Source organism: Cydia strobilella, chromosome 13 (assembly GCF_947568885.1).
Source record: "Cydia strobilella chromosome 13, ilCydStro3.1, whole genome shotgun sequence".
NCBI classification, from domain to species: Eukaryota; Metazoa; Arthropoda; class Insecta; order Lepidoptera; family Tortricidae; genus Cydia; species Cydia strobilella.
This window is the reverse complement of record NC_086053.1, coordinates 17,103,049-17,118,955: the sequence shown is the minus strand read 5'-3', so window position 1 is coordinate 17,118,955 and position 15,907 is coordinate 17,103,049. Positions and strand designations below refer to the sequence as shown.

General features: G+C 40.7%; 3 protein-coding genes and 1 non-coding gene across 4 annotated transcripts in view; 3 read left to right on the top strand and 1 right to left on the bottom strand.

Annotated features, from left to right (window-relative positions):
- Window positions 1-15,907, top strand: part of LOC134746939 (uncharacterized) — a 299,672-nt gene that overhangs the window by 149,750 nt on the left and 134,015 nt on the right. The window lies entirely within an intron of this gene.
- Window positions 784-856, top strand: Trnad-auc (transfer RNA aspartic acid (anticodon AUC)). Its single transcript has one exon. It is a non-coding gene; the product is annotated as a tRNA-Asp (tRNA).
- LOC134746874 (uncharacterized) lies at window positions 2,783-5,164 on the top strand. The gene is made up of 4 exons (XM_063681448.1): window positions 2,783-2,952; window positions 3,371-3,504; window positions 4,673-4,757; window positions 5,018-5,164. Exons 1-4 carry the CDS (start codon window positions 2,848-2,850, stop codon window positions 5,162-5,164), a joined length of 471 nt encoding a protein of 156 aa, XP_063537518.1. The 5' UTR covers window positions 2,783-2,847.
- Window positions 9,791-14,080, bottom strand: LOC134746409 (uncharacterized). Its single transcript, XM_063680777.1, has 4 exons — window positions 13,895-14,080; window positions 12,363-12,522; window positions 11,509-11,680; window positions 9,791-10,658 (listed from the first exon to the last, which is right to left on the bottom strand). The coding sequence occupies exons 1-4, from the start codon at window positions 14,034-14,036 to the stop codon at window positions 10,566-10,568; spliced, it is 567 nt and encodes a 188-aa protein (XP_063536847.1). The 5' UTR covers window positions 14,037-14,080; the 3' UTR covers window positions 9,791-10,565.

Sequence of the window (15,907 nt, the reverse complement as noted above, 5' to 3'; positions counted from 1 at the left end):
TTGAAAAGCGTTTTTCAATATGTTTCAATAAAAAGACGCCAAGATTGTTTACCCTTTTTCTAATGCTAAAAAACCGGCCAAGTGCGAGTCGGACTCGCGCACCGAGGGTTCCGTACTTTTTAGTATTTGTTGTTATAGCGGCAACAGAAATACTATCATCTGTGTAAATTTCAACTGTCTAGCTATCACGGTTCATGAGATACAGCCTGGTGACAGACAGACGGACAGCGGAGTCTTAGTAATAGGGTCCCGTTTTTACCCTTTGGGTACGGAACCCTAAAAAACGGATTATAACACTCTGCACCCTCGTTGAGGTCTGGCAACCTAACTCACCGGCAGGAACACAACACTATGAGTACGGTCAAGTTTTTTCTTTTCTGTAATGTAGCGAAATTCTACTTCTCATAGTAGCGAATCAAGACAATACACAATACACCTGTATAGGTAGAATCTTGGTGAAACAAATTCAAAGTACCTACTCATAATGCAAATAAATCATTAACTTATTAAAATTAATTTTTAACAAGCAGAAACGTCTGCGATCGATGCTATTAAGCTTAGAATAAATTTTAAAGTGGAAAAATTACTGCCTTGGGCGAGACTTGAACTCACGGCCTCTGGATCGATACTCCAGCGCTCTGCCAACTGAGCCACCAAGACCTCATCCATAGTCAGCAAATCTTCCCACTATATGGATCTAGGGGACCCTAGCGACATCTACCGTAAGAGTGTTACACTTCTTAACTTAGTGTTCTTCGTGTTCTTTTGCTGACTATGGATGAGGTCTTGGTGGCTCAGTTGGCAGAGCGCTGGAGTATCGATCCAGAGGCCGTGAGTTCAAGTCTCACCCAAGGCAGTAATTTTTCCACTTTTAAATTTATTCTAAGCTTAATAGCATCGATCGCAGACGTTTCTGCTTGTTAAAAATTAATTTAGAATGGGTAGCACATCGTAACTGGTGAATTTCCAATATGACTTGGAACTCCGGTGGCCGTTTAAGAAGTGTAACACTCTTACGGTAGATGTCGCTAGGGTCCCCTAGATCCATATAGTGGGAAGATTTGCTGACTATGGATGAGGTCTTGGTGGCTCAGTTGGCAGAGCGCTGGAGTATCGATCCAGAGGCTGTGAGTTCAAGTCTCACCCAAGGCAGTAATTTTTCCACTTTTAAATTCATTAACTCATTTATTCAAAACGACCTAAAAGCTAAAAATAATCAATGCGGTACCGGAGACAACCCACAACCGTATGAAAAATACTAAGTGCTGTGGCTGAACCCAAGTTAAATGGAATAAAACCCAGGACCAAGAAGAAGATTAATTCATTAATTCCCTATTCTGTTGCTAAGAGCAAATATCTCTGAGTGTCTCTGAGTTTGTATAAAATTGTTGTATAAAGTCCTGTTGAAAACGAGAATTAGAGCTAAAAGGGTGAATTTCAAATCAAAAATGTTACCTATACAGTTCGTGAATATTTTTTTCACTAAATTGTTATAAGTAGGTATATTAAGACTCCATTTGTAATGTAACTATACCTGTAAAGTAATGTAAGATATGTAATGTAATGTTACTTACATTAATGTAATTTTGTTTGCAATTCACAAAAATCAAGTTACCAACTGAATTAAGACGAATTAGAGACTTTACTATTATCTTAATAAGATTAAGAAAGAAGAATTAAGACTAAAGGGAAAAAGCCCAAATCTGTACACGACATTTTAAAAGGGCTTGCCGAATCCCGACTCACGTCCGCCCCTGTATCGATCCGTGCGACCTTGGCAGTGAGCGGGGCCACGGGGGGATTAAGAGGGGGGGGGGGGGCTCATATTACAGGCCTAAAAGGGGAAGCAAATACCTGTATAATCTTACGAATCATAATTGAAAATTTATGTTCGTTAGTAATTGCGTTGTTTTGAGGTTTTATCACGTTTTATGAAGTTTGAGAATTATGTATCCAATGTTTTTATAGTTTATTAGCCATTAATTGTGATTAGCGGAACTATTAATGTTTGCAATATATTAAATAAATCGTTGGGTTTTGTTGTACTATGCTAGTAGCAAGTATTTGTTACTACAAATACTTAACTTATAAGTTAACTAACTATGTATGAGGGCCTCATGTGTGCGGATCGATATTACTTTGGAAAGTATTGCATGTCAGTAAAATTTCTGGTGCTTATCTTTTGTAAGATTTTTTTTTGTTTCTATTTAGTCATTTTTATATATTTGTTTCTTGCTTGCTTTTATTAATGCTCGTGTTTTTAACTCAGACATTAACTCGGTATCAACAACTACCAAAGACTGCACATCAAATACCACAAATGTATTCAGAAACGACGAAGTTACATATAATAATAGAAACATTAGTGAAACCTCAAGCTCTCACAAAATCTTCAAGCAACAAGAAAATGACTTCGTACTCTCTGAAATTATTGTCCATTTTGATACGGCCTTACAAGAAAGACTGATCCATAATTTAGATAAAGAGGATACAGAGTTCCTCCGGTGGTTGGACATCGACCCTGAACCTTCTGGTTCCTTGGCTCGTCTCAAGAGATTCAGAGAACAGGCTTCAAAATCCACTGGACTGCAAGAAAAGAAAATTCTTAAACATTTAAGCTTTAACAAGAATCTTCTTCCACATTCGATCTCCCATAAGAAACTAAAACAGGGAAAGAAGTCAACGCAGCGCAGTCAAACGCGATTGGAAAAAATAACTCCAGAGTTGGGTTCTGGTTATTTAGATTCCTCATTGAAGAGACCCAAATCAGGTTCTAATGGCTCTTTCAAAAGATCAAAGAGACAAGCAGACGCAGCGGAGTTTAAGGAGCTTCCACGATGGCCTGGGATGCCGACTGAGGTCCCAGGCGCGCTTCGCCAAGGTCATATGAACACCAGCGTTGTCAAAAAGAAAATCATGAGTATGATGATGCAATCTTTGTACTCGGCGCAGGTATGACTATTAGCTAGGGGTCTTAGGGGTCTATGTTACTTATTAGAGCCGTGTACACAGGATTAGGATCCATCTACTGATACGTTGATGATTTCAGGGGCTACTCTGGCCCTTAGGGCCAATCGTGCCCAAGTACGGTCACCTGACCCCCTACCGCATGGCCTTCCTCTTAGTTCCTACTACTGATACGTTGATGATTTCAGGGGCTACTCTGGCCCTTAGGGCCAATCGTGCCCAAGTACGACCACCTAACCCCCTACCGCATGGCTTTCCTCTTAGGTCCTACTACTGATACGTTGATCATTCCAGGAGCGACTCTGGCCCCTAGGGCCAATCGTGGCCAAGTACGGTCAACTGACCCCCTACCGCATGGCCTTCGTCCTCTTAGTTCCTTCTACTGATACGTTGATGATTTCAGGAGCGACTCGGGCCCCTAGGGCCAATCGTGGCCAAGTACGGTCAACTGACCCCCTACCGCATGGCCTTCATCTTTTTGAAGCTGGATCAGCTGATTCACGAGAGCCATTCTATCACGATGTACATAAATAGACAGTAAGTTCTAACTTCCTTATACTCTCAGACGGTTGTCGGACTTATGAGTCCGCAATCCGCAGCAAGCTCGGCCGAATTTTACCTTCCCATACAAACGGAGATTCGGTCTCATTCTAAAACTACGTGTTGGATTGTAATGAAACTTTGCACATACCTACAATCCTACAATGACATGAGGACCATGAGGTGTATCTATGCCTGTAATTAGTTTATATAGCTCCAGCTTATAAAACACACGAAATTGAGCAAAAACAAGTTTTGTATGAAAGACTTAAATTCGCTGTATTTATTTAATTTACTGTCGTACAACGTCCAAAACAAGTCTAAGATACATTTTGATCGTGCCGCGCGAACCACCGCTTAGGCCGAAACGGCACGATCAAAATGTATAGAGTTGAATGAAACTGTTTTGGACGACAGCGGCGGCGGTTTACCGCGCCGTCCGCCGCACCGCTGCCGCACCGCTGCCGCACCGCTGCCGCACCGCTGCCGCGCCGCTCACCGCGCCGCTTGCATCCAGTCCGCGGCCTAATCCTATTGTAAGTACAAAGTTTCAGAGCAATCTAGCTAGTCGTTTTAAAATAAGAGCATAATTACGCTTGCATTGAAAACTGAGCTTGCTGCTGGCCTATGAAGTACTTTAGTGTATTCTCATGTGTCCCCGCCTTACGCAACGGCCGGCATACATGAGGCGGGGAAAAATGGGAATGATTTATCTGTATATGTAGCGCGTATTCCCATCTGTACCCGGCGCGGACTAATGGATATATTGTACCATTTTACTGACGCTTTAATCATACAGCTTTTAAGAAGCAGAAGACCTGCGTTTTTTTAGAGATTCAAAGGGATTTCGTTATGTGAAACTTATACTTAGTTACTTACTCCGTTGGCTCAGCAACCCAAAATGAAACATGGCCTCCGACACAAGACAGCGCTACTTTTCTCGATCCTGTGCGACCTCTCGCCAATTGGTGACTCGAAGTTCGCGCAGATCCGCCTCCACCATGTCGCACCAGCGATACCTGGGGCGTCGTTATGTGAAAAGTAGACTTAAATTATATTTAACTCAAGGGAATTGCCTGAATAAACTTGACAAGCGATGCCCCACCAGTTTCCTTCCGAAATTTCGGGGAAAAGTAACAATGTTTAAACTGAACGTGTATTACAGGTCTCGCAACCCCCACATGACGATAACGAAACGCCTGCAGATGTACTCGCAGCTCGTGCGGAGGAGTATAGACGTTACTTACCTGGTAAACCCTTCTCGAATGTCTTCATGAACATACCCATCATTTTTTTTTTATGGGTATGTTCGAACGGTATGTTAGGGTTAGGAACAAAGAGAGGCAACACGTCGAACGTGGATCGCGGTAGGCCTTCTGCAACGCATGTAACACCTGGAGATGAGGGCCTCCATAGGCTACGGAGATGGCTTGCCATCAGGCCTTATGCTGGTTTGCCACCGACGTAGTATAAAAAAAGTTTACAAGTGGAATCTCTAATCTGTTGACAGGTGGACTACATAATGGAGAGAGTACCCAGAGACCAGGTGGTCAGGATCCGGCAGCAGCTCATCCGACACGAGCAGGAGAAGCTGATGAAGGATCTCGTCCTTTACGGCAAGACCACCACTAAACTGTTGCAGAGACCAAGGTCTTAAGTAGCACAAAACTGCGTTATATAAATAAATATTATGGGACAATCTTTCACAAACCTACCTACTTTTTCTATTCTATCTCCTGTGGCACACAGTATCCTAAAAATTATTTTATTAGGCGCACTTGTAATATGTATAACGAATCGCTCAATGATGTAGATATTTTTGCTCATAGTTTATTCGTTTTCAAGAACATAGTTCGGCAAATTCTGTTTTCTAGAAACTGATAAATAACTTTTGTTACTTACTTTTTTTTGCGTGATAATACACAAACTAGAAGAAAGAAAGAAAGAAAGAAAATACATTTATTTGACGCCACAACATAGTACATAAAAAAGAAAAGCATGCAGACAAAAAAACATTTGGACGCCAAAAAGGATCCCCACTTAGCATAGTGCCGCGGCAAACCGTGGCGCTGGTTTTCTGCGGGGACCTGGCTTAATCTAAAAATAATGGCGACACGTACGCCAACGACACACAAATAAATTATATAATCTGTGCATTGACATAAAAATACAAACTAAACGGGTTTATTTATAATTAAGTTATCCACTATTCTTTGTAATAGTTTTCTTAGTAATATATAAAACTTTAGGCCTATTTTTAGCTCATTTTTGTAAGACATATTTGTAAAAGGCTGTTTGTTTTCTAAATAAATAAATAAAAATAAAAACGACCTAGCGCCACGACAAGCTTAATAAGGCTTGTGTTGTGGATATACTGATGAACGATGATAATATAATTAAATCATCATCATCATCATCATATCAGCCCTTTATCGCCCACTGCTGAGCATAGGCCTCTCTTCCAGTACGCCACTTGTCCCGGTCCTGAGCTAATCTCATCCAGAAGTGACCCGCAACCTTCCGGATGTCGTCTTCCCAACGAGCCGATGGACGCCAGGGGCTTCTTTCATTCGAAAGCGGCCACCATTCCGTTAACATTTTAGTCCACCTGCCATCACCCTGCCTAGCAACATGTCCCGCCCAACTCCATTTTAGTTTGGTAATGGCGAAACAGGGCGAAACCAACGTCTTGCACCTTGGTGCGTCGACGGATCTCGACATTCCTTACTCGATCTTGAAGCTTGATACCGAGCATGGCGCGCTCCATGGCTCTCTGTAGATATAGATAAATACTTAAATACATGGAAAGCACCCATGACTCACGAACTATCCGTGCTTATCACACAAATAAATGACCTTACCGGGATTCGAACCAAATTTCACGAGAATCGGTTGAGAATTGCGATCCGTTGAGGAGAAACGAGGATTGCCAGAGTTAAAACGGAGACCTACTACGGTCAAATATATTTTCGCCTCGCCCAATATTTGATTGAATATATTAAAGTAGGTTCAAAACAGTAAGCTGGAGGTGATCATGTTATTGATATGATTGGGATTTTGTAGGTCTTCCCTAAGGACCGCCAATTACCGGACCCTTTTGCCCTTGCCTTCATCTGTCAGATACCTGTCATATTATTTATTCATGGCTATCGTTTTGATGATTTTATAATTGTGTAGGTATAAACTAAAATTAAACAGTGAGGTTATTTTATTTAGTAACTAAACATTTTGTGCATTTATAATTTTTTTTTTTCAAATGAAAAAATATTTTTTAAACAAACTTTTGGCCAATACGTGTCGGAAAAATTAGGCGGTATTTCTATACAAAGTTTACCATAAATGTCACATTCATTCTTAATTCGAGCTATAAATACTCGTAGAGGTAAAACTAACGGGCCATCAATTATTGGAATAACGCTGCAAATAAAATTTATCTTATCCGATTTTACTCAATGCCCAAAGCAACCTTTTATTCTACGAAGTTCAATAAAATTGAGATCAAGCTGATTGAAAAACTATCGGACTGTATTTCGGACTTACCATCAGGTGGGATCGTGGTCAAACGCCTGCCTATTCATCATAAAAAAAAAAAAAAAAATTAGCTATGTTCAGCACTTGTAGATTTACTTACTTACTCCGAACCTAACACTAACGTCCAATAGTTTCGCATAAGGGTTGCTGGTATATAAAAATATGGTATCACACCAAGACCCATGGCAAATTCATCAAATAAAGTAGTTTTGTGCTTCAAAAGCATCTTCTACATCAGTTGCGTTACCCCAAATTATAACGCCATAGGTAAGGCTCGAAGAGAGTTATGCGTAGTAGGCGCAACATCAAAAGTATCGTTAACGTGACGCTATTTTTAAAATTCTTCCGGTAAAGTAAAGCTAAGACGGTGATAATCAGCATGATTACATTATTTAACTTAGTTTTCAATTCAACGAAATATTCGAAAGATTTTTCGCAGTTTGTTAAGGTACGCTTTAAGTCGCCAGAAAAAATTTCCCTACAAACGTATTCTGGATGGCTTTATTCGCGTGATAAGATAAGTGGTCACTTTTTAAACCCACGCAATTGAAATAGACAGAAACTCATAATTTTAAACTAACACGGGATAAGTCCCGTAAGGGTCCCCGGCCAGCTCGGTTCTCCATACAAACGTAGTTACGCTCTCATTTTAAAACGACTAGCTAGTTTGCTCTGAAACTTTGTACTTACAATAGGATAACGTATATCTATGTCTGTTATTAGTTTATGTAGCTTCAGATACCATAGTTTAAAAAACACAGCGAATTTAAGTTTTTAATACAAAATTTGTTTTTGCTCTGTTTTGTTTGTTTTATAAACTGGAGCTATATAAATTACTACTACAGACCTAGATATTCCTCATGTCATTGTATGTGCAAAGTTTCATTACAATCAAACACGTAGTTTTAAAATGAGAACGAAACTGAAACACGGAAGGTGAAACACGGCAAAGCTTGCCGGGGACTTTATGGCCTGTCGTTTCGTTTACGTTTGTGGTCACAGGCAGACTGGCAAGGAATTGCATCAACATCTTGCTGCGCGGGTTTTACGGGTAGCCGCAGTTGATCTTGATTATTAACTTGTACGCTTGTCACTTTGCCTACACACAACACTCACGACAACCGATGGTATGTGATGGGATGTGTAGAAACTGCCCTTATCATGCTGTCACGTATACAAATACAAAAAACATATCCGTACAATGGTTAATGCCCCAGATGTACAATTTAAGATCGTCCTGTATCCTCAGCCTCTCAAACTGAGCCAAGCCCATGGTTTTCCGGCTTCCATTATTGTCGTCCAATATCTCGTATCAATAATTAATGACCTTGTTTGTCGAATACCGGAACTATCTGACAGCTCGAGGAGGTTTGACGGAGGTATGACAGTTCAAGAGGATAGTTTCACGCCTTAATTGCGGTGTGACAGGTTATTATTGATTACCATTATTATTAATCAGCTTATTATTGGAATAAGGAGTTTGGAAATTGTCTTTGATATTGGCTGAACATAGGAACTTTGGGCGTAGTATAAAGCTAATATTCACAGATGATGTATTTCTGTTGTCGCTATAACAACAAATACTAAAAAACCGGCCAAGTGCGAATCGGACTCGCCCACCGAGGGTTCTGTACTTTTTAGTATTTGTTGTTATAGCGGCAACAGGAATACATCATCTGTGAAAATTTCAACTGTCTAGCTATCGCGGTTCATGAGATACAGACTGGTGACAGACAGACGGCTAGACGGACAGACGGACAGCGGAGTCTTAGTAATAGGGTCCCGTTTTTACCCTTTGGGTACGGACGGAACCCTAAAAACAGAATAAAATATATTTAAGTGGGGCTTCAATACAACAAACTGGGTGCCCGCTTTGGTATTGACGCCTTAAATACTTTTTCAAACTTACATCGTTCCGTGTAGTCTAACCCGTTCGTATAAAAATACCGCAAATCGATGTACAAGTTAGCCGTTTGGCACACATATACTAGAGGTCAAAACAAAATTTTTGACCCGCAGTGGGGGGGTGGCAAAACATTTTTTTTTTGTATGGAAAAAAAATATTTTTTTCCAAAACCTATCGTGTGTGGTATCATACGAAAGGGCTTTTTGAGCCGATTCTAAAAATATATCACATCATTACATTTCGGCCATTTTTTTTTTATTAAAACAAAAAGAATTTTCGAAACATACCAATTTTGGGCTCCTCCAGACACGATATGGCTGATATGAATTATTTTTAATTAATCTCCTATAATCATACATTTTGAGATGTGGCCGTATAGCAGGCAGGGGACGACATAATAGTGATATACTGATATATTATATCTCTACAGGGTTTAAATCCAAAACATCACCTCAGTAAATTTCAGCTATACTTGGTAGTACGAACCCACTCCTGCCTACTCCCCTGTCGCTCGGTGATTAGTTGCTTACTGACTGATTAGTATGAATCTTCTTAAATGATTTTGGCGTGGCACGCGCTCATACACAATGGCCGACCGCTCACATAAAAGAAACAATGGCTTTTGATTAACAATTAACAGATTAGGGTCTTAGGCGTAAAAATCATTTGAGATAATTCGTACTATAACTTCCATATTATTTCCTGTTAAGATGTTTTCGTGTCCGTCTGTCCTGGTCCTAAATTATAGCATTAAGGTACTGGTTAGTAAGAAAATAAAAAGTGTTATAATTGAGTAATAGTATAATCACGTAGAATTGTGATAACAATCAAGTTACTTAAAACTAGTTGTGTAGGGCCACAGGGCGGACACGCTATACATCAAAAATCACTTGTGTTTCTATGTGTGAACGGCACGTCTGTACACGCGTCATGTGTCATTGTGTGAGTAAGTTGCTTAAAAACAGTACTGAGCGGCCGGCAAACGGCCGTCAATCTGCTGTCGCGGGGCGAGGTAATTCGAGTCAGGGCGGGGCGGTGCGTGGCCGTTCTGTATGATAATACTATTACTTATTCTGTGGTAGGGCACCATACGCACGATACCGGCACGCAACGTAAACGACACTTACAGTCATATAATTCTGAACACTAATACAACCGAAGTGCGCATACGCTACGCAGCTAGCTAGAGCCCCTCTAAGCCAGCCCTTAAACTTTTTTGGTGACGGAACCCTTTTGGAAAGCGAAATATTTGACGGAGCCCCAAATAAAAAAAACTTTATAAGTATTCTCGCGGAGCCCCAACAGAGGCTTGGCGGAGCCCTAGGGGTCCGCGGAGAACACTGAAAGTGGTTGCTCTAAGCTATAACTGCACCGACTGGAACAGTACCCAGGTAGCAAAGTAACGTCAGCGACGTACAGATTTGCTTAAAAATTAAGGTACCAAAATTATTAATGCCACGCAGACAAAGTCGCGGGCAAAGGCTAGTGGTAAATAATGGCATTTTTTTCTTAGTAGTTACCACTGGTAACCACTTGGTGATATCTAGTATAGGTGACCCCAATCCTGATAAGTGTTATAGCCGCGTAGGGTGTGGGTCAGAGTCAGAACCAAGGTGACCAGTTAAAAGTTCCTGTTGACAGCAGTCTTGGTGTCGTGAACTTCTTCGGCTTCTTCTTCTATCCTGAGCAATACGTCGAGGACTTGTCGTTTTACCTGCATGATAAATAAATAAATGTTATAGGACAATCACACTATTTTTTATGTAATAGGACACCGTGGACATAAGCAACATCAGAGGAGCCACTTATGCGCTGCCAACCTTTGAGAACCCTAAATACCTGCTTCTTGAAGAACCCCATGTCATAACGCAAGGGAAAAACCTCAGAAGGTAGCTCATTCCACAACTTGCACGTTCTGGGCAAAAACGAGCGAGATGCCTGCTTGTTTTTGGTTTGCCACGTGTCAAGAAAGTGCGCAGGATGCTATTGACCAAGTCCCACAGTAAGCTCAATAAGGCTTAATGTTGTGGGTACTTAGACAAAGATATATCATATTATATGTAATATATATTATAAATACAATACATAGAAAACACCCATGACTCAGGAAAACATATCTCTGCTCATCACACAAATAAATACTCTTACCAGGATTTTGACCCGGGACCATCGGCTTCATAGGCCAGACCGGTCGTACGATATAGTCATAAATTAATAGATAAGATATGAAAAGATAATTTGTGACCATTTCAATCAAAAGGTACCACGTGTCATTAGGATGAAAATTGCTTGTTTCTTAAAAATACGAAAAACCTGTCAGTCTTATGGCAAGCGACAATGTGGTACCTTTTGCTTGAAAACGGCGCATTTATTGACCATTACTTATTATGGACCATATGTGGTATTTTCTATAAAAAGGGACCTTATTGTCGATGGCGCTTACGCCATTATAACCGATGCTCCGACATAAATACAATGCCGCGACGCCGTGCGGCGTAAGCGCCATCGACAATATGGTCCCTTTCCATAGAAAATGTCCCATATTGATTAGGAAAAGGACGCACCTGGTTTTGATAAGTTTTAGGCAGTCTCTTTGTGCTCTGGCAGACGCTGGCAAAGAACAGTTCCAAGGAATCCTGGTCTCCATTGCCAGTGTCCCAGGTTTCTGACTCTCCTTCCGATTGCATGTCTTTGTCTGTTTCGTCTATCTTTACGTCTCTTATTCGCCTTTGCGTTCTGAAATGTAATAGATATTTGGGGCATTTTCTATGAAAGGGGACCTTATTGTCGATGGCGCTTAGACCGCACAGCGCCGCGCGGCATTGTATTTATATCGGAGCATCGTTTATAATGGCGTAAGCGATATCGACAATAAGGTCCCTTTTTATAAAAAATACCACGTTTGCAAGCATTGCAAACAACAGTATTTAGGGCATTCGGTTCTTAAACCTCCACTTTTTAGCGTTCCGTACCGAAGGGTAAAAACGGGACCCTATTACTAAGACTCCGCTGTCTGTCTGTCTTTTACCAGGCTGTATCTCATGAACCGTGATAGCTAGACGGTTGAAATTTTCACAGAAGATGTATTTCTTTATAACAAATACTAAAAACAGAATAAAATAAATGTGTCGTTTTCAAGCAAAAAGGTACCACATTGTCGCTTAGCATAAGGACGAAAATTGCTTGTATCTTTTTATGAAAAACCTGCCAGAGCGTCCTTATGGCAAGCGACAGTGTCGTACCTTTTGCTTTAAAACGACACAAATGTGCCATTTTCAACCAAAAGGTACCACATTGTCGCTTGTCAATAAGGTTGAGTTCAAATTAAAACTATATTGAAATAGCGCCTTATTGACAACCGACAATAAGAATAAGTACCCTTTTGCTTGAAAACGACACAAATATTTACATATATTACCTTCGTATGGTCATGTATGGTAGCACGAAGGACATTCTGTTCTGAAACCGCCACTTCTTACACGGCGTGCCCGCTTTAGTAGTGACTCCTTGTTTACATTTCTTGAGGGACTGTCGTAGGGAGTCGCGGAGGATTTTCCATTCTCGCTTCAGAATTTCACCTGTAGAGGACCATTCAGTTGAAACGGTATGATGTACAATTGGGGCATTTTCTATGAAAAGGGACCTTATCGTCGATGACGCTTACGCCGCACAGCGTCGCGCGGCATTGTATTTATTTCGGAGCATCGTTTATAATGGCGTAAGCGCCATCGACAATAAGGTCCCTTTTTATAGAAAATACCACATATAGTGGCCAGACCTTTTCTAGAAAAGTCTTCTAGTAATCGATTTTTGCTCATGTCTCGGATATGGATGAAAGGTCATGGTCATGGTTATGGGTCATGGTCGCTTGCCATAAGGAACTTCTGACAGGTTTTTTGTATAAAGATAAAAGCAATTTTCGTCCTTATGGTAAGCGACAATGTGGTAACTTTTGATTGAAAACGTCACATATAAACTACTCTACTAATAAACCTTAGAATTTGAACGCCAGAAGGCGACGGAATATGCCCTGCCCCGGACGCCAGCCAGGCGATCGCGATTATTTAAGCGAAATCGAACTTTACGGAGTCCCGCGTAAGTCTCTATTGCATTGGCGAAGCTGAGGGCTCTACACGATGGCCCAGCGTAGGCCAGTCCAAGGGACGCATTTGTGCCATTCTCAACCAAAAGGGTACTAAGTACTAATTGTCGGTTGTCAATAATTTCCATATAGTTTTAATTTGAAGTCAACCTTATCGACAAGCGACAATGTGGTACCTTTTGGTTGAAAACGTCACATTGATGCGTTAGAGGGAGAAACTTTATTTTTCATATTGACTGTTGAACAGATTTACAATAACATTTAGGTACAGATAGCTGCAAAATTATATGGACACATTATGAATGAGATTGTCAGTGTCACCTCACCACTCACCCAGCGCGGACACAGATTGTGCAATAACGAAGATAAAATACCGATTAATTGATAAAATACTGAAACTATAGTATAACGAAAGTCATTTAGTTAGGTAGAAATCCGATATCATATCAGCAGCATTTATTTACCTAATGGTTTTGATTCCAATTTGCAATATTAAAAATATTTCGTTTTCGATCTGTCTCATAACCGGCTACCTTGGCAAATGGCTCCGATCAAACCGGTATTTACTTTCTACACAACTTTCAACTCTACATGCAACTAAATAAAACTCAAACTCAAACCACGCTTCTAATCACGCTTGGTCACAAACTAACAGCCCTCAGTCAAATCTCTACTTAACTAAAACTACATAAAGTTCAAATTTAAATGGCTTAATAATCTGCACTGAGCACAGTTAACGCGCAACGAAGCGAGGCTCAAAACTACAGTCAAAATTAAACTTTAATGTTATGTATATAACGTTCAAAATCAACTGTTCCTTCTCAAACGTAATTAGGTTTAAAACTCACTGTTCTCTCCCAACCGTTCCGATATCTCTGCCCAACAGCGATCTCTCACATCAATATCTCTATGGTTCTCATGTCTAGTATCATAAAGAACCGGGTATTTTTTCACTTCGTCGATGAGTTTTTCTCTATAGACCTTCGACATGGTGGCGAGCGAACCAAAGCGAGGGCGTCGCGATACTGCGCGATGCGAGATATAGCGACGTTGCCATCGCGTGCGGTGTGCGCCTTGGCTAACGCGGAGCGCGGGGCACGCAGACGCGGGAATAGGTAGAAATATTAAAAGTACGTTCGGATTGCACTACTGCGGTAATGCGGCGTGGCGTGGCTGCTATCTACTGCATTACTGCCGCAAATATCATAGTCGATAATGCTGCACGGGTTTTTGACAATACCTACAGTCGGTCCCGGCAGTAAGTAATGTCGCGCTGCAATAATGCTGCATTAATGCTCGTATATATAGTCTGATCTGAATCCAAACGGTACCTTAAGTAGTAGGTAATGATTGGCAGGTGAGTTGGTGTGAATGATTGATTACAACATACAGTTCCTAAATGCAAAAGCTGTTGAATATGTTAGCAACTGTAGCTAGTAACAATAATCCCATCAAAAACATTACATGTAAAAAGATGCAAGCCTCGCAACGCAATTCTTCTACAAAAAAGTTTTGAGATGTAATGTGAAACCAAGTCGGTTATTTTAGTCAGTGCCAGGGGGTGTAAAACCGTATTAATATTAGATATCTAATTTTTAATACATATAATGACCTGGCCATCGCACGACTGCATAATGACATAAGGATCATAGTCAACTATTAAATTAATTCTAAATGAACATAATATATACGGTTGTAACACGCATTGGCACTGACTAAAATAACCGACTTGGTTTCACATTACATCTCAAAACTTTTTTGTAGAAGAAGAATTGCGTTGCGAGACGCATCTTTTTACATGTAATGTTTTTGATGGGATCTCATCTCTTTTTGTAGGTAGTCCTTCTTTTCGGGTACTACTTCTTATATGTCGGCTACCACTTTTCTCAAAACTCATACTCATACCTATCCCACCCACACTATACTCGTACTCATACCTGCACAATACTTATGGCCATACCAAACTATACTTGTACTCATACAATACTCATACCCAAGTAACCATCCCACACCATACCAAGTTCAACAAGTCAACAAGCAGGGACCGGACAACCCTTTCCGCGATAAAACCCTTTCAATGGGCGACACTTAAACACGGCTAACACATTGAAAGACTTTCCCTTTTGAACTGCAAGCCCATTCATACCCTTACCTTTGACTAACCCTTAACGAAAAGCTAACCAAAAATAAGGCTAGCTCTTAATAAGGGTTACCCTTATCTTTAAGCGATTTTTATAAAGGTTTCCCTTTGCGTGAGAGACAGGATTAGTATATATCTACGGTAGTGTATGAAAAGGAAAGAAAATACGTGCCTAGTCAAAGAACGCCGCCGTCGCCGCCGACGATCGCTCGGATTCGAAGTAATGTGTGCTTTATGAACAAGGTAGACGACTTAAATTAGCACGCTTATATGCTAAAAGGGAAGCCCTTTATAAGGCTAACCCTTATAAGCAATATGCAAGGTGTTGGTGAGCGGATGATAAGGGTTTTGTAAGGGTATTTGGGCTACCGATTACTCAAATGTGGTAGCTTTATATAAGGGTTTTTAAAAGCAAAACAAAGGGTTTCGTCTGGCAAAGGGTATGGTGAGTTAAGCCTTATGCAATACCCTTATAAAACCCCGATAAGGGATAGCGGGCCAGTCCCTGTCAACAAGTAATCATTAGCGTAGGCACAAAACTGTGTCCCGTCTACAACCATATTCTATGCCATCGCGCTGCGCGCTGTCGCCAGCTCGCTGTCGCTACGTACCACGCATTATTATTATCACAAAACCACTTTATCTAACCACCCGATCAAGCTATAATCAACTTTATTGTAATTGAAATAAGGCTGTGATTGAATGCAAGTATGTTGGTAAA

Excerpts from the sequence above, each read along its gene's own strand:
- LOC134746874 (XM_063681448.1), top strand. The coding sequence starts at position 2,848 with ATGCCGACTGAGGTCCCAGGCGCGCTTCGCCAAGGTCATATGAACACC. Across the intron at positions 2,953-3,370 it reads AATCTTTGTACTCGGCGCAG|GAGCGACTCGGGCCCCTAGG; the intron begins GTATGACTATTA and ends TGATGATTTCAG. Across the intron at positions 4,758-5,017 it reads GTATAGACGTTACTTACCTG|GTGGACTACATAATGGAGAG; the intron begins GTAAACCCTTCT and ends ATCTGTTGACAG.
- LOC134746409 (XM_063680777.1), bottom strand. The coding sequence starts at position 14,036 with ATGTCGAAGGTCTATAGAGAAAAACTCATCGACGAAGTGAAAAAATAC. Across the intron at positions 12,523-13,894 it reads GGAACGGTTGGGAGAGAACA|GTGAAATTCTGAAGCGAGAA; the intron begins GTGAGTTTTAAA and ends GGTCCTCTACAG. Across the intron at positions 10,659-11,508 it reads CTAAAACTTATCAAAACCAG|GTAAAACGACAAGTCCTCGA; the intron begins GTGCGTCCTTTT and ends TTTATCATGCAG.